This window comes from Oncorhynchus keta, unplaced genomic scaffold (assembly GCF_023373465.1).
Source record: "Oncorhynchus keta strain PuntledgeMale-10-30-2019 unplaced genomic scaffold, Oket_V2 Un_contig_15667_pilon_pilon, whole genome shotgun sequence".
Taxonomy (NCBI): Eukaryota; Metazoa; Chordata; class Actinopteri; order Salmoniformes; family Salmonidae; genus Oncorhynchus; species Oncorhynchus keta.
Window position 1 is genome coordinate 21,751 of NW_026279449.1, and position 22,529 is coordinate 44,279.

At 50.7% G+C, this 22,529-nt stretch overlaps 1 protein-coding gene and 1 long non-coding RNA gene across 2 annotated transcripts in view; one reads left to right on the plus strand and one right to left on the minus strand.

Annotated features, from left to right (window-relative positions):
• LOC127919076 (eukaryotic translation initiation factor 3 subunit H-like) overlaps window positions 1–22,529 on the plus strand; it is a 72,192-nt gene that overhangs the window by 15,773 nt on the left and 33,890 nt on the right. Inside the window, exon 3 of the mRNA XM_052502506.1 lies at window positions 14,849–15,016. Within this exon, the coding sequence (XP_052358466.1) occupies window positions 14,849–15,016 (168 nt within the window). The remainder of the gene's footprint in view (window positions 1–14,848; window positions 15,017–22,529) is intronic.
• Window positions 471–1,739, minus strand: LOC127919075 (uncharacterized). Its single transcript, XR_008101856.1, has 3 exons — window positions 1,275–1,739; window positions 1,095–1,154; window positions 471–974 (listed from the first exon to the last, which is right to left on the minus strand). It is a non-coding gene; the product is annotated as an uncharacterized LOC127919075 (long non-coding RNA).

The window sequence follows — 22,529 nt, forward strand, 5'->3', positions numbered from 1 at the left end:
CTCTCTCTCTCCTTTCTCCCTCCATCTCTCTCTCTCCTTTCTCCCTCCATCTCTCTCTCTCTCCTTTCTCCCTCCATCTCTCTCTCTCTTCTTTCTCCCTCTCTCTCTCTCTCTCTCTTCTTTCTCCCTCCATCTCTCTCTCTCTCCTTCTCCCTCCTCCTTTCTCCTCCTCCTCTCTCTCCTTTCTCCCTCCATCTCTCTCTCTCCCTCCATCTCTCTCCATCTCTCTCCCTCCTCTCCATCTCTCATCTCTCTCTCTCCTCTCTCCTCCATCTCTCTCTCCTCTCCATCTCTCTCTCTCTCTCCTTTCTCCCTCCATCTCTCTCTCTCTCTCTCCTTTCTCCCTCCATCTCTCTCTCCTTTCTCCCTCCTCTCTCCCTCCATCTCTCCCTCCTCTTCTCTCTCTCTCTCTCTCTCTCCCAACATTCAGTATCCAATATGCATTAACTTAATTCTCCTTTCGTAATGTATCTTCCTTCCAGAGTTACACATCCATTAGATCATTGATTCAGTCTTGTTTTCTCTCTCTGAGCTTCGCTAATTCAAATCATTTGTCAGTGTCCTTCAAAAGAAGTCAAGTTGAGGAAGAAACTGCTGTTTTGTATTGGCCCACCGGCCCAGACGCATGGCACCGGAGTGTCCAGAACGGTCCCAAGCCGGCCAACCCGACCCACTTCTGAGGGCTGGTTCCCAGACCTGGGTTCAAGTACTATTTGAAATCATTTCAAATATTTGAGCTGTGCTTGATTGTCCAGGCGCCATGGACCAAATAGACTAGTTTCTGAACTGGGAACCTGGTCGTTCTGACTCTCCAGACGCCATGGACCAAATAGACTAGTTTCTGAACTGGGAACCTGGTCGTTCTGACTCTCCAGACGCCATGGACCAAATAGACTAGTTTCTGAACTGGGAACCTGGTCGTTCTGACTCTCCAGACGCCATGGACCAAATAGAATAGTTTCTGAACTGGGAACCTGGTCATTCTGACTCTCCAGACGCCATGGACCAAATAGAATAGTTTCTGAACTGGGAACCTGGTCGTTCTGACTCTCCAGGCGCCATGGACCAAATAGACTAGTTTCTGAACTGGGAACCTGGTCGTTCTGACTCTCCAGGCGCCATGGACCAAATAGACTAGTTTCTGAACTGGGAACCTGGTCGTGCTGACTCTCCAGACGCCATGGACCAAATAGAATAGTTTCTGACCTGGGAACCTGGTCGTTCTGACTCTCCAGACGCCATGGACCAAATAGACTAGTTTCTGAACTGGGAACCTGGTCGTTCTGACTCTCCAGGCGCCATGGACCAAATAGACTAGTTTCTGAACTGGGAACCTGGTCGTTCTGACTCTCCAGACGCCATGGACCAAATAGACTAGTTTCTGAACTGGGAACCTGGTCGTTCTGACTCTCCAGGCGCCATGGACCAAATAGACTAGTTTCTGAACTGGGAACCTGGTCGTTCTGACTCTCCAGACGCCATGGACCAAATAGAATAGTTTCTGACCTGGGAACCTGGTCGTTCTGACTCTCCAGACGCCATGGACCAAATAGACTAGTTTCTGAACTGGGAACCTGGTCGTTCTGACTCTCCAGACGCCATGGACCAAATAGACTAGTTTCTGAACTGGGAACCTGGTCTTTCTGACTCTCCAGGCTCAAAAATAAGTTTTTGAACACACAGGTCCGCTGGCTTGCTGTTTCCTGTTTGAAATGTAATCCATAAATTAGGTGTCTGCCGGGCCCCAGGGTGTCTGCCTGCCGGGCCCCAGGGTGTCTGCCAGGGTGTCTCGGGCCAGGGTGTCTGCCGGGCGCCAGGGTGTGCCGGCCAGGGGTCGGGCCAGGGTGTCAGGGTGTCTGCCGGTCGCCAGGGTGTCTGCCGGGCCAGGGTGTCTGCCGGGCCCCAGGGTGTCCAGTCGCCAGGGTGTCTGTCGCCAGGGTGTCTGTGCCGGTCGCCAGGGTGTCTGTGCCGGTCGCCAGGGTGTCTGTGCCGGTCGCCAGGGTGTCTGTGCCGGGCCCCAGGGTGTCTGCGCCGGGCCCCAGGGTGTCTTGCGCGGGCCCCAGGGTGTCTGCGGGCCCCAGGGTGTCTGCGCCGGGCCCCAGGGTGTCTGCTTGCCGGTGCAGCTTGTGTAATATGACCAACCCACTACAAACAAATTATTAAAATCCAGACAGAAATATTTACACAAGAAGCAATCTAATATCACACAGTCAAACTCTCAGAATAATTAAAAGAATTCTGTTCTTCAATAGACAAAGAGAAAGCACCATCACAAGGACACCGTCGGTCAGAAAGCTAGAGACGGAGAGAGAGCTAGACGGAGAGGGAGCTAGACGGAGAGGGAGCTAGACGGAGAGGGAGCTAGACGGAGAGGGAGCTAGACGGAGAGGGAGCTAGACGGAGAGGGAGCTAGACGGAGAGGGGAGCTAGACGGAGAGGGAGCTAGACGGAGAGGAGAGCTAGACGGAGAGGAGAGCTAGACGGAGAGGAGAGCTAGACGGAGAGGAGAGCTAGACGGAGAGGAGAGCTAGACGGAGAGGAGAGCTAGACGGAGAGGAGAGCTAGACGGAGAGGAGAGCTAGACGGAGAGGAGAGCTAGACGGAGAGGAGAGCTAGACGGAGAGGAGAGCTAGACGGAGAGGAGAGGAGGCGGAGAGGAGGCTGGAGAGGGGGCTGGAGGGAGAGGGGAGAGGGGAGCGGAGGAGAGCTGGAGACGGGGGGAGGAGAGAGAGAGCTGGAGAGGAGGGGGACGGAGGGAGGGGAGCTGGAGAGGGGGGACGGAGGGGGAGCTGGAGAGGGAGGGGACGGAGGGAGGGGAGCTGGAGAGAGGGGGACGGAGGGAGGGGGAGCTGGAGAGAGGGGGACGGAGGGAGGGGGAGCTGGAGAGCCAGGGGGAGGGGGGGGAGGGAGGGGAGCTGGAGAGCCAGGGGGGGAGGGGGGAGCTGGAGAGCCAGGGGGAGGGGAGCTGGAGAGCCAGGGGGAGGGAGGAGGAGCTGGAGAGCCAGGGGGAGGGAGGGGACGGAGGGAGGGGAGCTGGAGAGCCAGGGGAGGGAGGGAGCTGGAGAGCCAGGGGGAGGGAGGAGGAGCTGGAGAGCCAGGGGGAGGGAGGGAGCTGGAGAGCCAGGGGGAGGGAGGGAGCTGGAGAGCCAGGGGGAGGGAGGAGGAGCTGGAGAGCCAGGGGGAGGGAGGAGGAGCTGGAGAGCCAGGGGGAGCTGCTGTTCTGCAGCATCCACATGTCTGTAACACGGTGATATATGTGTGTCCTGCTGGAAGTAAATGAACATGGAGTTGTTGGTGAGGCGAGGGTTAATTCCCCCCCACTCCGTTTCTAATGAACTCAGTGGCTCCTCTCACCTGTTCTCCTCTGTTCCACCTGGTTCCTCTGATTGGCTGTAATTAATCTTAGTTAAGCACGGCTCTGTGGAGAGCTGCCACCCTGTCTGCTGCAGGGGTGCTGAGACACACACACACACACACACACACGGAAACACACACACACACGGAAACACACACACACACACACACACACACACACACACACACGCACGGAAACACACACACACACACACACACACACACACACACACACACACACACACACACACACACGCAGATACGGAAACGCACACACAAGCAGACACGGAAAGCACACACAAGCAGATACGGGAAACGCATACACTGACTAGGACCTCTAGGAAAACCCACAGGGGTCTGACTCAACACCTGACTAGGACCTCTAGGAAAACCCACAGGGGTCTGACTCAACACTACTGTTGACCAGGACCTATAGGAAAACCCACAGGGGTCTGACTCAAAGCGAGTGCCCGGTCTAGGGAATACTGTGTCATTTGTTATGTGACCATAGAGGGACTGACAACATTTAGTATGAATAATACCGAAAGCAGTGGGCTGTGACTTGGTCTCAGCCCCTGGTCTCAGCCCCTGGTCTCAGCCCCTGGTCTCAGCCCCTGGTCTCAGCCCCTGGTCTCAGCCCCTGGTCTCATCCCCCGGTCTCATCCCCGGTCTCAGCCCCTGGTCACAGCCCCTGGTCACAGCCCCTGGTCACATCCCTGGTCTCAGCCCCTGGTCACAGCCCCTGGTCACAGCCCCTGGTCTCAGCCCCCTGGTCTCATCCCCTGGTCTCAGCCCCTGGTCTCAGCCCCTGGTCACATTCCCTGGTCTCAGCCCCTGGTCACAGCCCCTGGTCTCAGCCCCTGGTCACAGCCCCTGGTCACAGCCCCTGGTCTCAGCCCCTGGTCACAGCCCCTGGTCACAGCCCCTGGTCTCAGCCCCTGGTCACAGCCCCTGGTCATTCCCTGGTCTCAGCCCCTGGTCACATTCCCTGGTCTCAGCCCCGGTCAGCCCTCACAGCCCTGGTCCTCAGCCCCTGGTCTCAGCCCCCGGTCTCAGCCCCCGGTCTCAGCCCCGGTCTCAGCCCCCGGTCTCAGCCCCTGGTCTCAGCCCCTGGTCTCAGCAGCAGGTTCCTTGTTAGAAAGAGATGGTTTGAGAATCAGACTTCCTGTTGTCATGGTCTGTAGTGATGATGATGATGATGATGATGATGAATATATCTCTGTTTTTACACTGCTGCTACTCGTTGTTTATTATCTATACATAGTCCCCTGTACCCCCACACATTGACTCGGTACCGGCACCCCCTGTATATAGCCTCGTTATTGTTATGTAAATATATTGTTAGTTTTTGATTTAGAGTAGATAAAAAAAACAAAAAAACATTTAGTTTATTTAGTAAATATTTTTTTTAAAACTATTTCTTGAACTGCGTTGTTGGATAATAAGGGCTTGTAAAGTCAACATATCACGGTAACACCTGTCGCCTGTGACAAATACAATTAGATTTGAGGTTTGAGAATGTAGCTGTGCTGTTGTCAATAGTCTATGGAGAGAGATGAGTATCTAGAGAGATGAGTATCTAGAGAGATGAGTATCTAGAGAGATGAGTATCTAGAGAGATGAGTATCTAGAGAGATGAGTATCTAGAGAGATGAGTATCTAGAGAGATGAGTATCTAGAGAGATGAGTATCTAGAGAGATGAGTATCTAGAGAGATGAGTATCTAGAGAGATGAGTATCTAGAGAGATGAGTATCTAGGAGATGGTATTATAGATGAGTATCTAGAGTTTGACCGTTTTATAAGGAAATAAGATGTAAATATTCCTCTCTTTCTCTGCTCGTCTTTAGACTCAGTCGTCCCCTTTGAATCTTTTCACTTGAATGAGAATCACACAGCGTGTAACTACCTGCTCCCAGGCTTCATTATAGAGCACAGGCTTTTAAAGATGAGCCATTCAGACCCATAGTCCTCTCTGTTCTCCCATGGAATGTTATTGAAGACACTTCCATCATCAATCTCACTTAAACCTCATCTCTCTCCGTACCCCTTTAGGGGGAGGGGGTGATCTGAACAGACCATTCACCTCCTCCATACGGTATGATGAGGATCTGAACAGACCATTCACACCTCCTCACCTCCCCTCCATACGGTACGATGAGGATCTGAACAGACCCATTCACCTCCTCCATACGGTATGATGAGGATCTGACACCCATTCACCTCCTCCAACGATGAGGATCTGAACAGACCATTCACCTCCTCCATACGGTATGATGAGGATCTGAACAGACCATTCACCTCCTCCATACGGTATGATGAGGATCTGAACAGACCATTCACCTCCTCCATACGGAGCGATGAGGATCTGAACAGACCATTCACCTCCTCCATACGGTATGATGAGGATCTGAACAGACCATTCACCTCCTCCATACGGTACGATGAGGATCTGAACAGACCATTCACCTCCTCCATACGGTATGATGAGGATCTGAACAGACCATTCACCTCCTCCATACGGTATGATGAGGATCTGAACAGACCATTCACCTCCTCCATACGGTATGATGAGGATCTGAACAGACCATTCACCTCCTCCATACGGTATGATGAGGATCTGAACAGACCATTCACCTCCTCCATACGGTACGATGAGGATCTGAACAGACCATTCACCTCCTCCATCGGTACGATGAGGATCTGAACAGACCATTCACCTCCTCCATACGGTACGATGAGGATCTGAACAGACCATTCACCTCCTCCATACGGTATGATGAGGATCTGAACAGACCATTCACCTCCTCCATACGGTATGATGAGGATCTGAACAGACCATTCACCTCCTCCATACGGTATGATGAGGATCTGAACAGACCATTCACCTCCTCCATACGGTATGATGAGGATCTGAACAGACCATTCACCTCCTCCATACGGTACGATGAGGATCTGAACAGACCATTCACCTCCTCCATACGGTATGATGAGGATCTGAACAGACCATTCATGATGAGGATCTCCTCCTCCATACGGTATGATGAGGATCTGAACAGACCATTCACCTCCTCCATACGGTATGATGAGGATCTGAACAGACCATTCACCTCCTCCATACGGTATGATGAGGATCTGAACAGACCATTCACCTCCTCCACGGTATGATGAGGATCTGAACAGACCATTCACCTCCTCCATACGGGATGATGAGGATCTGAACAGACCATTCACCTCCTCCATACGGTATGATGAGGATCTGAACAGACCATTCACCTCCTCCATACGGTATGATGAGGATCTGAACAGGTATGATGAGGATCTGAACAGACCATTCACCTCCTCCATACGGTATGATGAGGATCTGAACAGACCATTCACCTCCTCCATACGGTATGATGAGGATCTGAACAGACCATTCACCTCCTCCATACGGTATGATGAGGATCTGAACAGACCATTCACCTCCTCCATACGGTATGATGAGGATCTGAACAGACCATTCACCTCCTCCATACGGTACGATGAGGATCTGAACAGACCATTCACCTCCTCCATACGGTACGATGAGGATCTGAACAGACCATTCACCTCCTCCATACGGTATGATGAGGATCTGAACAGACCATTCACCTCCTCCATACGGTATGATGAGGATCTGAACAGACCATTCACCTCCTCCATACGGTATGATGAGGATCTGAACAGACGGTATGATGAGGATCTGAACAGACCATTCACCTCCTCCATACGGTATGATGAGGATCTGAACAGACCATTCACCTCCTCCATACGGTATGATGAGGATCTGAACAGACCATTCACCTCCTCCATACGGTATGATGAGGATCTGAACAGACCATTCACCTCCTCCATACGGTATGATGAGGATCTGAACAGACCATTCACCTCCTCCATACGGTATGATGAGGATCTGAACAGACCATTCACCTCCTCCATACGGTATGATGAGGATCTGAACAGACCATTCACCTCCTCCATACGGTATGATGAGGATCTGAACAGACCATTCACCTCCTCCATACGGTATGATGAGGATCTGAACAGACCATTCACCTCCTCCATACGGTATGATGAGGATCTGAACAGACCATTCACCTCCTCCATACGGTATGATGAGGATCTGAACAGACCATTCACCTCCTCCATACGGTATGATGAGGATCTGAACAGACCATTCACCTCCTCCATACGGTATGATGAGGATCTGAACAGACCATTCACCTCCTCCATACGGTATGATGAGGATCTGAACAGACCATTCACCTCCTCCATACGGTACGATGAGGATCTGAACAGACCATTCACCTCCTCCATACGGTATGATGAGGATCTGAACAGACCATTCACCTCCTCCATACGGTATGATGAGGATCTGAACAGACCATTCACCTCCTCCATACGGTATGATGAGGATCTGAACAGACCATTCACCTCCTCCATACGGTATGATGAGGATCTGAACAGACCATTCACCTCCTCCATACGGTATGATGAGGATCTGAACAGACCATTCACCTCCTCCATACGGTACGATGAGGATCTGAACAGACCATTCACCTCCTCCATACGGTACGATGAGGATCTGAACAGACCCATTCACCTCCTCCATACGGTATGATGAGGATCTGAACAGACCATTCACCTCCTCCCTCCAGACCATTCACCTCCTCCATACGGTACGATGAGGATCTGAACAGACCATTCACCTCCTCCATACGGTATGATGAGGATCTGAACAGACCATTCACCTCCTCCATACGGTATGATGAGGATCTGAACAGACCATTCACCTCCTCCATACGGTATGATGAGGATCTGAACAGACCATTCACCTCCTCCATACGGTATGATGAGGATCTGAACAGACCCATTCACCTCCTCCATACGGTATGATGAGGATCTGAACAGACCATTCACCTCCTCCCGGTATGATGAGGATCTGAACAGACCATTCACCTCCTCCATACGGTATGATGAGGATCTGAACAGACCATTCACCTCCTCCATACGGTATGATGAGGATCTGAACAGACCATTCACCTCCTCCATACGGTACGATGAGGATCTGAACAGACCATTCACCTCCTCCATACGGTATGATGAGGATCTGAACAGACCATTCACCTCCTCCATACGGTATGATGAGGATCTGAACAGACCATTCACCTCCTCCATACGGTATGATGAGGATCTGAACAGACCATTCACCTCCTCCATACGGTATGATGAGGATCTGAACAGACCATTCACCTCCTCCATACGGTATGATGAGGATCTGAACAGACCATTCACCTCCTCCATACGGTATGATGAGGATCTGAACAGACCATTCACCTCCTCCATACGGTACGATGAGGATCTGAACAGACCATTCACCTCCTCCATACGGTATGATGAGGATCTGAACAGACCATTCACCTCCTCCATACGGTATGATGAGGATCTGAACAGACCATTCACCTCCTCCATACGGTATGATGAGGATCTGAACAGACCATTCACCTCCTCCATACGGTACGATGAGGATCTGAACAGACCCATTCACCTCCTCCATACCGATGAGGATCTGAACAGACCATTCACCTCCTCCATACGGTACGATGAGGATCTGAACAGACCATTCACCTCCTCCATACGGTATGATGAGGATCTGAACAGACCATTCACCTCCTCCATACGGTATGATGAGGATCTGAACAGACCATTCACCTCCTCCATACGGTACGATGAGGATCTGAACAGACCATTCACCTCCTCCATACGGTATGATGAGGATCTGAACAGACCATTCACCTCCTCCCGGTATGATGAGGATCTGAACAGACCATTCACCTCCTCCATACGGTATGATGAGGATCTGAACAGACCATTCACCTCCTCCATACGGTATGATGAGGATCTGAACAGACCATTCACCTCCTCCATACGGTATGATGAGGATCTGAACAGACCATTCACCTCCTCCATACGGTATGATGAGGATCTGAACAGACCATTCACCTCCTCCATACGGTACGATGAGGATCTGAACAGACCATTCACCTCCTCCATACGGTATGATGAGGATCTGAACAGACCATTCACCTCCTCCATACGGTATGATGAGGATCTGAACAGACCATTCACCTCCTCCATACGGTATGATGAGGATCTGAACAGACCATTCACCTCCTCCATACGGTATGATGAGGATCTGAACAGACCATTCACCTCCTCCATACGTACGATGATGAGGATCTGAACAGACCATTCACCTCCTCCATACGGTATGATGAGGATCTGAACAGACCATTCACCTCCTCCATACGGTATGATGAGGATCTGAACAGACCATTCACCTCCTCCATACGGTATGATGAGGATCTGAACAGACCATTCACCTCCTCCATACGGTATGATGAGGATCTGAACAGACCATTCACCTCCTCCATACGGTATGATGAGGATCTGAACAGACCATTCACCTCCTCCATACGGTATGATGAGGATCTGAACAGACCATTCACCTCCTCCATACGGTATGATGAGGATCTGAACAGACCATTCACCTCCTCCATACGGTATGATGAGGATCGGTACGATGAATCAGACAGACCATTCACCTCCTCCATACGGTATGATGAGGATCTGAACAGACCATTCACCTCCTCCATACGGTATGATGAGGATCTGAACAGACCATTCACCTCCTCCATACGGTATGATGAGGATCTGAACAGACCATTCACCTCCTCCATTACGATGAGGATCTGAACAGACCATTCACCTCTCCATACGGTATGATGAGGATCTGAACAGACCATTCACCTCCTCCATACGGTATGATGAGGATCTGAACAGACCATTCACCTCCTCCATACGGTACGATGAGGATCTGAACAGACCATTCACCTCCTCCATACGGTACGATGAGGATCTGAACAGACCATTCACCTCCTCCATACGGTACGATGAGGATCTGAACAGACCATTCACCTCCTCCATACGGTATGATGAGGATCTGAACAGACCATTCACCTCCTCCATACGGTACGATGAGGATCTGAACAGACCGACAGTCTTAACAATTAGTTGTGTTTTGAAATATCCCCCTTAGATCACATGATCAAGGTGTCTCATTCATATGCAGGGGAGGAACCGTAGGGACATAGAAGGGTCGGGGGGGGTGTAGGAGGCCCTTGCTTTTGGGCCCTTGCAGACAGACACACAACACAATCACCAAAGCAAATGGGATCTCAACAGCGAACTCATTCCCCGTCTCCCTCAGACTGACTGACTGATAGCAGAACCAACTGGTCTAAAGAAATGACTGAAGAATCGTTCCTGGTGTGTGTCTGTCTCTCTCTCTCTCTCTGTTACTTAATAGCCAGACTGGTGTGTGTCTCTCTCTCTCTCTCTCTCTCTCTCTGTTACTTAATAGCCAGCCTGGTGTGTGTCTCTCTCTCTCTGTTACTTAATAGCCAGACTGGTGTGTCTCTCTCTCTCTCTCTCTGTTACTTAATAGCCAGACTGGTGTGTGTCTCTCTCTCTCTCTCTGTTACTTAATAGCCAGACTGGTGTGTCTCTCTCTCTCTCTCTCTCTCTCTGTTACTTAATAGCCAGACTGGTGTGTCTCTCTCTCTCTCTCTCTCTGTTACTTAATAGCCAGACTGGTGTGTGTCTCTCTCTCTCTGTTACTTAATAGCCAGACTGGTGTGTGTGTCTCTCTCTCTCTCTGTTACTTAATAGCCAGACTGGTGTGTGTCTCTCTCTCTCTCTCTCTCTCTCTGTTACTTAATAGCCAGACTGGTGTGTCTGTCTCTCTCCTCTCTCTCTCTCTCTCTCTCTCTCTGTTACTTAATAGCCAGACTGGTGTGTGTCTCTCTCTCTCTCTCTCTCTCTCTGTTACTTAATAGCCAGACTGGTGTGTCTCTCTCTCTCTCTCTCTCTGTTACTTAATAGCCAGACTGGTGTGTGTCTCTCTCTCTCTCTCTGTTACTTAATAGCCAGACTGGTGTGTGTCTCTCTCTCTCTCTCTCTCTGTTACTTAATAGCCAGACTGGTGTGTCTGTCTCTCTCTCTCTCTCTGTTACTTAATAGCCAGACTGGTGTGTGTCTGTCTCTCTCTCTCTGTTACTAATAGCAGACTGGTGTGTCTCTCTCTCAGACTCTCTGTTACTTCTCTGTTCACTTAATAGCCAGACTGGTGTGTGTGTCTCTCTCTCTCTCTCTGTTACTTAATAGCCAGACTGGTGTGTCTGTCTCTCTCTCTCTCTCTCTCTCTCTCTCTCTCTGTTACTTAATAGCCAGACTGGTGTGTGTCTCTCTCTCTCTCTCTCTCTGTTACTTAATAGCCAGACTGGTGTGTGTGTCTCTCTCTCTCTCTCTCTGTTACTTAATAGCCAGACTGGTGTGTGTCTCTCTCTCTCTCTCTGTTACTTAATAGCCAGACTGGTGTGTGTCTCTCTCTCTCTCTCTCTGTTACTTAATAGCCAGACTGGTGTGTGTCTCTCTCTCTCTCTGTTACTTAATAGCCAGACTGGTGTGTGTCTCTCTCTCTCTCTCTCTCTCTCTGTTACTTAATAGCCAGACTGGTGTGTGTCTCTCTCTCTCTCTCTCTCTGTTACTTAATAGCCAGACTGGTGTGTGTCTCTCTCTCTCTCTCTCTCTCTGTTACTTAATAGCCAGACTGGTGTGTGTCTCTCTCTCTCTCTGTTACTTAATAGCCAGACTGGTGTGTGTCTCTCTCTCTCTCTCTCTCTCTCTCTCTCTGTTACTTAATAGCCAGACTGTGTGTCTGTCTCTCTCTCTCTCTCTCTGTTACTTAATAGCCAGACTGGTGTGGCTTCTCTCTCTCTCTGTTACTTAATAGCCAGACTGTGTGTCTGTCTACTCTCTCTCTCTCTCTCTGTTACTTAATAGCCAGACTGGTGTGTGTCTGTCTCTGTCTGCGTCCTGTGATTGACTGGGATGGTACACACACCAACAGTCACACTCGGAGTGATGTGTAAATGTGCTGTCTGTCCTCGTTAACCTCCCGGTGCTGTCTGTCTCCGGTCTTCCTCTACTCTATTCTGCCTGTCAGTGGGAGGCCAGGGGAGGAATATGGCTGATTCCCCAGCAGAGAGGGAGATGGTTGATTCAGTCTGCTGTCATGTATTTATAACCTACCTGATGAATGGAAAACGTAAACATGTCTCCTCCTCCTCTGCCTGTCCCTCTCCTCCTTCCTTCCTTCCTTCCTTCTCCACCTGTCCTTCTCCCCCTCTCCACCTCTCCTTCTCCCCCACCCTCTCTCCTCCTTCCTTCTCCCCCTCCAGACCTTCCCTCTCCCTCATCCCTCTCCACCTTCCTTCCTTCCCTCTCCACCTCTCCTTCTCCCTCTCCACCTCTCCTTTCCCCCCATCCATCTCTCTCTCCACCTTCCTTCCTTCCCTCTCCACCTCTCCTTCTACCCTCTCTCCCCCCTCCACCTCTCCTTCTCCCCCCCATCCTTTCCACCTTCCTTCCTTCCCCTCTCCACCTCTCCTTCTCCCCCTCCACCTCTTCCCCCCATCCTCTCTCCACCTTCTTCCTTCCCTCTCCACCCTCTCCTTTTTCTCCACCTCTCTCCCCCCCATCCTCTCTCCACCTTCCTTCCTTAAAGGACACCTCTCCACCTCTCCTTCTCCCTCTCCACCTCTCCTTCTCCCTCTCCCCATCCTCCCTCTCCACCTCCTTCTCCCCTCCTCTATGTTTTGGAATCCCTCTCCAAGTTTTCCTTAATCTCCCCCTGTGTGTCTCCCTCTCCACCTCTCCCCCCTCCACCTCCTGTCTTCCCTCCTCTCCACCTTCCTTCCTTCCCCCTCCACCTCTCCTGTCTCCCTCTCCTCTTCTCCCTCCCTCTCCACCTCTCCTTCTCCTCTCCACCTCTCCTCTCCCCTCCAAATTCCCCCCTCCTCTCTCCACCTTCCTTCCTTCCTTCTCCACCTCTCCTTCTCCCCTCCACCTCTCTTCCCCCCCATCCTCTCTCCACCTTCCTTCCTTCCCTCTCCACCTCTCCTCTCTCCCCCACCTGGTTCTCTCTCCCCCTCTCTCCTCTCCACTTAATCTCCAGACTGGTGTGTGTCTGTCTCTCCACCTCTCCTGTTCCTCTCTAGCCACCTTCCTTCCTTCCCTCTCCACCTCTCCTTTCCCCTCCACCTGGTGTGTGTCTCTCTCCACCTTCCTTCCTTCCCTCTCCTCCTCCCCTGTTCTAATAGCCTCCACCTCTCTCTCTCTCCCATCCTGTTCTTAATAGCCAGACTGTGCTTCCTTCTCTCTGTCCACCTTCTTCCTTCCTCTCTCCACCTCTCCTGTCCCCCTCCACCTCTCCTTCTGCCCCCCATGGTGTGTCTGCCTCCACCTTCCTTCCTTCCCTCTCTCACCTCTGCTGTTAAGGTGTCTCCCCTGTGATTCTCACTCCACAGTCTTCCTTCCTTCCTCTCCACCTGTCCTGTCTCCCCCTCCACCTTCCTTCCCCATCTCTCTCCACCTTCCTTCTCTTCCCTCTCCACCTCTCCTTGGATAAACATGCCTCTCCACCTCTCCTTCTCCCTCTCCACCTTCCTTCTCCCTCTCCACCTCTCCTTCTCCCCTCCACCTCTCCTTCCCCCCAGGTCCCTCTCTCCACCTTCCTTCCTTCCTGTCTCCACCTCTCCTTCTCCCCCTCCACCTCTCCTTCCCCCCCCATCCTCTCTCCACCTTCCTTCCTTCCCTCTCCACCTCTCCTTCTAAGGTCCTGCTCCCCCCCATCCTCTCTCCACCTTCCTTCCTTCCCTCTCCACCTCTCCTTCTCCCCCTCCAGGTCTCCCCCATCCTCTCTCCACCTTCCTTCCTTCCCTCTCCACCTCTCCTTCTCCCCTCCACCTCTCTTCTGTCCCCCATCCTCTCTCCACCTTCCTTCCTTCCCTCTCCACCTCTCCTTCTCCCCCCCTCCACCTCTCCTCCCCCCATCCTCTCTCCACCTTCCTTCCTTCCCTCTCCACCTCTCCTTCTCCCCTCCACCTCTCCTTCCTTCCCCATCCTCTCTCCACCTTCCTTCCTTCCTTCTCTCCACCTCCTTCTCCCTCTCCACCTCTCCTTCTCCCCCTCCAGGTGCTGCTAGGTGGTCCCCCTCCATCCTCTGTCTCTCTGTTAAGGTTCCTTGCTAGGTCCAGTGATCTCCCTCTCCACCTGTCTCTCTGTTCCCTTGCTCCTCTCCAGGTCTCCCCCCACCCTCTCTCCACCTTCCTTCCTTCCCTCTCCACCTCTGTTTCCCCCCCACCCCTCTCCTTCCTTGCCCACCTCTCTGCCTTAAGGTCCTGCTTAGGTGGTCTGATGCTCCCTGTCTCTCCACCTCTCCTCCACCTTCCAGGTCCTTCCCTCTCCACCTCTAGTGATCCCCCCACCCCTCTCCTGCTGTTCCCCCCTGCTCTCCACCTTCCTTCCTCCCCCTCCCCCTCTCCTCTCCCCTCCACGTGCTCCCCCTCTAGTCCAGTATCAGATGGAGATGATGCGGTCTCTTCGTCATGTCAACATTGACCATCTCCATGTGGGCTGGTACCAGTCAACCTATTATGGATCATTTGTCAGCCGGGCCCTGCTGGACTCTCAGTTCAGTTACCAGCACGCCATCGAGGAGTCTGTCGTTCTCATCTACGGTAAGTCATCCGTCTGAGACACACACACCACACCACACACACACCTGACAAGGCTGCTAAGGTGTGAGCCATGCTCACCTACAGTAAGTGGAGATTGGATGGAAACTAAAGTTTTATATAGCTGACACACACCTTACAAATCCACCCTGACACGATGGTCCTGTCTCTGCTGTTAAGGTGCTGCTAGGTGGTAGTGATGCTACTGTCTCTGCTGTTAAGGTGCTGCTAGGTGGTAGTGATGCTACTGTCTCTGCTGTTAAGGTGCTGCTAGGTGGTAGTGATGCTACTGTCTCTGCTGTTAAGGTGCTGCTAGGTGGTAGTGATGCTACTGTCTCTGCTGTTAAGGTGCTGCTAGGTGGTAGTGATACTACTGTCTCTGCTGTTAAGGTGCTGCTAGGTGGTAGTGATGCTACTGTCTCTGCTGTTAAGGTGCTGCTAGGTGGTAGTGATGCTACTGTCTCTGCTGTTAAGGTGTTGCTAGGTGGTAGTGATGCTACTGTCTCTGCTGTTAAGGTGCTGCTAGGTGGTAGTGATGCTACTGTCTCTGCTGTTAAGGTGCTGCTAGGTGGTAGTGATACTACTGTCTCTGCTGTTAAGGTGCTGCTAGGTGGTAGTGATGCTACTGTCTCTGCTGTTAAGGTGCTGCTAGGTGGTAGTGATGCTACTGTCTCTGCTGTTAAGGTGCTGCTAGGTGGTAGTGATGCTACTGTCTCTGCTGTTAAGGTGTTGCTAGGTGGTAGTGATGCTACTGTCTCTGCTGTTAAGGTGCTGCTAGGTGGTAGTGATGCTACTGTCTCTGCTGTTAAGGTGCTGCTAGGTGGTAGTGATACTACTGTCTCTGCTGTTAAGGTGCTGCTAGGTGGTAGTGATGCTACTGTCTCTGCTGTTAAGGTGCTGCTAGGTGGTAGTGATGCTACTGTCTCTGCTGTTAAGGTGCTGCTAGGTGGTAGTGATACTACTGTCTCTGCTGTTAAGGTGCTGCTAGGTGGTAGTGATGCTACTGTCTCTGCTGTTAAGGTGCTGCTAGGTGGTAGTGATACTACTGTCTCTGCTGTTAAGGTGCTGCTAGGTGGTAGTGATGCTACTGTCTCTGCTGTTAAGGTGCTGCTAGGTGGTAGTGATGCTACTGTCTCTGCTGTTAAGGTGCTGCTAGGTGGTAGTGATACTACTGTCTCTGCTGTTAAGGTGCTGCTAGGTGGTAGTGATACTACTGTCTCTGCTGTTAAGGTGCTGCTAGGTGGTAGTGATGCTACTGTCTCTGCTGTTAAGGTGCTGCTAGGTGGTAGTGATGCTACTGTCTCTGCTGTTAAGGTGCTGCTAGGTGGTAGTGATACTACTGTCTCTGCTGTTAAGGTGCTGCTAGGTGGTAGTGATGCTACTGTCTCTGCTGTTAAGGTGCTGCTAGGTGGTAGTGATACTACTGTCTCTGCTGTTAAGGTGCTGCTAGGTGGTAGTGATGCTACTGTCTCTGCTGTTAAGGTGCTGCTAGGTGGTAGTGATGCTACTGTCTCTGCTGTTAAGGTGCTGCTAGGTGGTAGTGATGCTACTGTCTCTGCTGTTAAGGTGCTGCTAGGTGGTAGTGACTTCACGACAGTGACTTAACGTGACTTCACAACAGTGAGTGCATACATTGGCCCCAGCAGGAACTGAAACCAAGACTTTGGCGTTGTTAACACCAAGCTCTTACAAACCACAAAGGTCCACAGAGGAATGGGGCGGCAGGGGCGCCTAGTGGTTAGAGTGTTGGACTAGTAACCGGGGGGGTCAGGTAGCCTAGTGGTTGAGTGTTGGACTAGTAACTCAGAGGTGCAGGTCAAACCCTAGTGGTTAGAGTGTTGACAAGGTACAAATCTGGGGGGTTCTGCCCCTAGGTGGTTACCCCACTGTGATAGTAACCCACTGTCTAGCCTCATTGTGGTTAATTTGTTCTGTTGCCTAGTTAAATAGAGTTGAATAGTGTAATGTCACCTAAAAGTGGTTAAGGTTTGGTTTAACTTCAGGTAGCACATTTTGTGGTTACAAGAGTCGGATTTAACTGTCAGTGTATTTTTGGTGTTTTTAGAGTGTCAATGATCCTCATAAAATATTTCTGTCAGGGGGTCAGATACCCCAGTGGTAATGACATTAGTAACTGTCTCTAGCCAAGTTAAGTGATTTGCTAGAAACACGGGTGGTCAGGTAGCCTAGTGGTTAGAGTCTGACTAGTAACCGGGGTCAGGTAGCCTAGTGGTTAGAGTGTTGGACTAGTAACCGGGGGGTCAGGTAGCCTAGTGGTTAGAGTGTTCTAACTCGGGGGGTCAGGTAGCCTAGTCTCTCTCTGACTCTCTCTAACCGGGGTCTCTTTCTAGCCTAGTCTCTAGAGTGTTCTGTCTCTAACCCTCTAGCCTAGTGGTTAAGTGTCTGACTAGTAAAGTACCCAGTGAAGTCACATAGAGTTTGTCTGAGTGTTTTACAGATGGGGTCAGGTAGCCTAGTGGTTAGAGTTTGGCTTTGTGTTTTAGGTCATTGGAAGTGTTCACTAGTAACCAGGTGTCTGGTAGCCTAGCAGAGTGAGACTAGGTTCTCCTCTAGGGTGTTGCCTGTGTTTTAGGAGTGTGAAGTATCGGGGGTCAGGTAGCCTAGTGGTTAGAGTGACTGGACTAGTAACCAGGTAGCCTAGGTGGTTAGAGTGTTGGACTAGTAACCGGGGGTGTAGCCTAGTGGTTAGAGTGTTGACTAGTAACTGGGGGTCAGGTAGCCTGTGTTTTAGAGTGTTGGACTCAGTAACCGGGTGTCTGGTAGCCTAGTGGTTAGACTGTTGGACTAGTAACCGGGGGTCAGGTAGCCTAGTGGTTAGAAGTGTTCACTAGTAACCGGGTGTCAGGTAGCCTAGTGGTTAGAGTGTTCTAGTAACTGGGGGTCAGGTAGCCTAGTGGTTAGAGTGTTGGACTAGTAACCGGGTGTCAGGTAGAAAGTGGTTAGAGTGTTCTAGTAACCGGGGGTCAGGTAGCCTACCACAAAAGAGTGTTGGACTAGTAACCGGGGGTCAGGTAGCCTAGTGGTTAGAGTGTTGGACTAGTCACAGGTAGCCTAGTGGTTAGAGTGTTGGACTAGTAACCGGGGGTCAGGTAGCCTAGTGGTTAGAGTGTTGGACTAGTAACTGGGGGGTCAGGTAGCCTAGTGGTTAGAGTGTTGGACTAGTAACCGGGGGTCAGGTAGCCTAGTGGTTAGAGTGTTGGACTAGTAACTGGGGGGGTCAGGTAGCCTAGTGGTTAGAGTGTTGGACTAGTAACTGGGGTGGTCAGGTAGCCTAGTGGTTAGAGTGTTGGACTAGTAACTGGGGTGGTCAGGTAGCCTAGTGGTTAGAGTGTTGGACTAGTAACCGGAAGGTTGCAAGTTCAAATCCCCTGAGCTGACAAGGTACAAATCTGTCGTTCTGCCCCTGAACAGGCAGTTAACCCACTGTTCCTAGACCAGTTAACCCACTGTTCCTAGACCAGTTAACCCACTGTTCCTAGACCAGTTAACCCACTGTTCCTAGGCCGTCATTGAAAATAATAATTTGTTCTTAACTGACTTGCCTAGTTAAATAAAGGTTAAATAAAAGTGTAATGTCACCTAAAAGTGCCGTCTGAAGGTTTTCACACCCCTTTTTAACCCTTTTCCACATTTTGTTGTTACAAAGTCGGATTTAAGATGTAGTGTATTTTTTTGTTTTTTTGTTTGTGTCAATGATCCTCATAAAATATTTCTGTCAGATTTGGGCGATAGATCACCCCAGTGTAATGTACAACAATACATTACATGATTTCCACTGTCTCTATAGCCAAGATCTAGTGTGATTTTTCAGAACACACAGGAGCAGATTCCACTTATCTCTCTCTCTCTTTTTACCCAGTGAAGGTCACATGCAGTTTGACCATGATGTGTTTTACAGATGTGATTCTATCCATTCATCTCCCAACTCCTGTGTATATTTGGCTTTGTGTTTTAGGTCATTGGAAGGTGAATTCATCTCACCAGGCGTCTGTTAGAAAGCAGACTGAGACAGGTTCTCCTCTAGGGTGTTGCCTGTGTTTTAGGAAGGTGAATTCATCTCACCAGGTGTCTGTTAGAAAGCAGACTGAGACAGGTTCTCCTCTAGGATGTTGCCTGTGTTTTAGGAAGGTGAATTCATCTCACCAGGCGTCTGTTAGAAAGCAGACTGAGACAGGTTCTCCTCTAGGGTGTTGCCTGTGTTTTAGGAAGGTGAATTCATCTCACCAGGTGTCTGTTAGAAAGCAGACTGAGACAGGTTCTCCTCTAGGATGTTGCCTGTGTTTTAGCTTCATTTACGTCTCCTTTTACCCTAAAAAACCTCCCCAGTCCCGACATACTCTACTGGCGGACCGGAGCCAGACCCAGAACCGGGTCAATACGGACCGCAAGGCCTGAAGAAAGTTTAAAAAAAGATACAGTAGCAGTCGAAAGTTTAGACACACCTACTCATTCCAGGGTTTTTCTTTATTTTTACTGTTTCTACATTGTAGAATAATAGTGAAGACATCAAAACTATGAAATAACATAATATGGAATCATGTAGTAACCACAAAAAAGTGTTAAACAAATCAAATGTATATTTTAGATTTGAGATTCTTCAAAGAAGCTTTGCACACTCTTGACATTCTCTCAACCAGCTTCACCTGGAATTCTTTTCCAACAGTCTTGAAGGAGTTCCTACATATGCTGAGCACTTGTTGGCTGCTTTTCCTTCACTCTGTGGTCCAACTCATCCCAAACCTTCTCAGTTGGGTTGAGGTCGGGTGATTGCGGAGGCCAGGTCATCTAATGCAGCACTCCAACACACTCCTTCTTGGTCAAATAGCCCTTACACAGCCTGGAGGTGTGTTAGGTCATTGTCCTGTTGAAAAACAAATGATTGTCCCACAAAACGCAAACCAGATGGGATGGTGTATCGCTTCAGAATGCTGTGGTAGCCATGCTGGTTAAGTGTGCCTTGAATTCTAAATAAATAACAGACAGTTTCACCAGCAAAGCACCATCACACCTCCTCCTCCATGCTTCACGGTGGGAACCACACATGCAGAGATCATCCGCTCACCTACTCTGTGTCTCACAAAGACACGGCGGTTGGAACCAAAAATCTCAAATTTGGACTCATCAGACCAAAGGACAGATTTCCACCGGTCTAATGTCCATTGCTCGTGTTTCTTGGCCCAAACAAGTCTCTTCTTATTGGTGTCCTTTTAAAATAATGTTTAACTAGTAAGTTAAGAACAAATTCTAATTTTACAATGACCGCCTAACCCGGACAGCGCTGGGCCAATTGTGCGCAGCCCCATGGGATTCCCGATCACGGCCGGTTATGACAAAGCTCAAGATCAAACCACTGAGATGCAGTGCTTTAGACCACAGTGCCAAAGCCCAATATCAAACCACTGAAAGGCAGTGCTTTAGATCACAGTGACAAAGCCCAAGATCAAACCACTGAGATGCAGTGCTTTAGACCACAGTGACAAAGCCCAAGATCAAACCACTGAAAGGCAGTGCTTTAGACCACAGTGACAAAGCCCAAGATCAAACCACTGAAAGGCAGTGCTTTAGACCACAGTGACAAAGCCCAAGATCAAACCACTGAGATGCAGTGCTTTAGACCACAGTGACAAAGCCCAAGATCAAACCACTGAAAGGCAGTGCTTTAGACCACAGTGACAAAGCCCAAGATCAAACCACTGAAAGGCAGTGCTTTAGACCACAGTGACAAAGCCCAAGATCAAACCACTGAAAGGCAGTGCTTTAGACCACAGTGACAAAGCCCAAGATCAAACCACTGAAAGGCAGTGCTTTAGACCACAGTGACCCCCCAAGATCAAACCACTGAGATGCAGTGCTTTAGACCACAGTGCCAAAGCCCAAGATCAAACCACTGAAATGCAGTGCTTTGACCACAGTGCCAAAGCCCAAGATCAAACCACTGAAAGGCAGTGCTTTAGACCACAGTGCCACTCGGGAGCCCAGAAATAGTTTTTTTTTTGTTGTTGCAGCATTTCGACCATGAAGTCCTGATTTCACACAGTCTCCTCTGAACAGTTGATGTTTAGATGTGTCTGTTACTGGAACTCTGTGAAGCATTTATTTGGGCTGCATTCTGAGGTGCAGTTAACTCTAATGAACTCATCCTCTGCAGAGGTAACTCTGGGCGGTCCTCATGAGAGCCAGTTTCATCATAGTGCTTGATGGTTTATGCGACCGCACTTGAAAAAACTTTCAAAGTTGACATTTTCCGGATTGACTGATCTTCATGTCTGAAAGTAATGATGGACTGTCGTTTCTCTTTGCTTATTTGAGCTGTTCTCGCCATAATATGGACTTGGTCTGTTACCAAATAGAGCTATATTCTGTATATCCCCCCTACCTTGTCACAACACAAATTATTGTCTCAAACTCATTAAGAAGGAAAGAAATTGCATAGATTAACTTTGAACAAGGCACACCTGTTAATTGAAATGCATTCCAGGTGACTACCTAAGGAAGCTGGTTGAGAGAATGCCAGGAGGTGGCAAAGCTGTCAAGGCCAAAGGGTGGCTACTTTGAAGAATCTCAAATATAGAGGAATATTGTCCTCTGCTGCCTCTGTCAGTAGCTGTGTTTCAGGAAGCCCTTCATGATGCTGTGAATAGAGAAAGACTTGAACATCTTGGTTCTGTTATAGGACTCCCGCCCCTCATAGCCAGAGGAGGACTGGCCCACCCCTCATAGCCAGAGGAGGACTGGCCCGCCCCTCATAGCCAGAGGAGGACTGGCCCGCCCCTCATAGCCAGAGGAGGACTGGCCCGCCCCTCATAGCCAGAGGAGGACTGGCCCGCCCCTCATAGCCAGAGGAGGACTGGCATAGCCAGAGGAGGACTGGCCCCCTCATAGCCAGAGGAGGACTGGCCCACCCCCTCACCCTCATAGCCAGAGGAGGACTGGCCCGCCCCTCATAGCCAGAGGAGGACTGGCCCGCCCCTCATAGCCAGAGGAGGACTGGCCCGCCCCTCATAGCCAGAGGAGGACTGGCCCCGCCCCTCATAGCCAGAGGAGGACTGGCCCGCCCCTCATAGCCAGAGGAGGACTGGCCCGCCCCTCATAGCCAGAGGAGGACTGGCCCGCCCCTCATAGCCAGAGGAGGACTGGCCCGCCCCTCATAGCCAGAGGAGGACTGGCCCCCCTCATAGCCAGAGGAGGACTGGCCCACCCCTCATAGCCAGAGGAGGACTGGCCCGCCCCTCATAGCCAGAGGAGGACTGGCCCGCCCCTCATAGCCAGAGGAGGACTGGCCCGCCCCTCATAGCCAGAGGAGGACTGGCCCGCCCCTCATAGCCAGAGGAGGACTGGCCCACCCCTCATAGCCAGAGGAGGACTGGCCCGCCCCTCATAGCCAGAGGAGGACTGGCCCGCCCCTCATAGCCAGAGGAGGACTGGCCCGCCCCTCATAGCCAGAGGAGGACTGGCCCGCCCCTCATAGCCAGAGGAGGACTGGCCCCCCTCATAG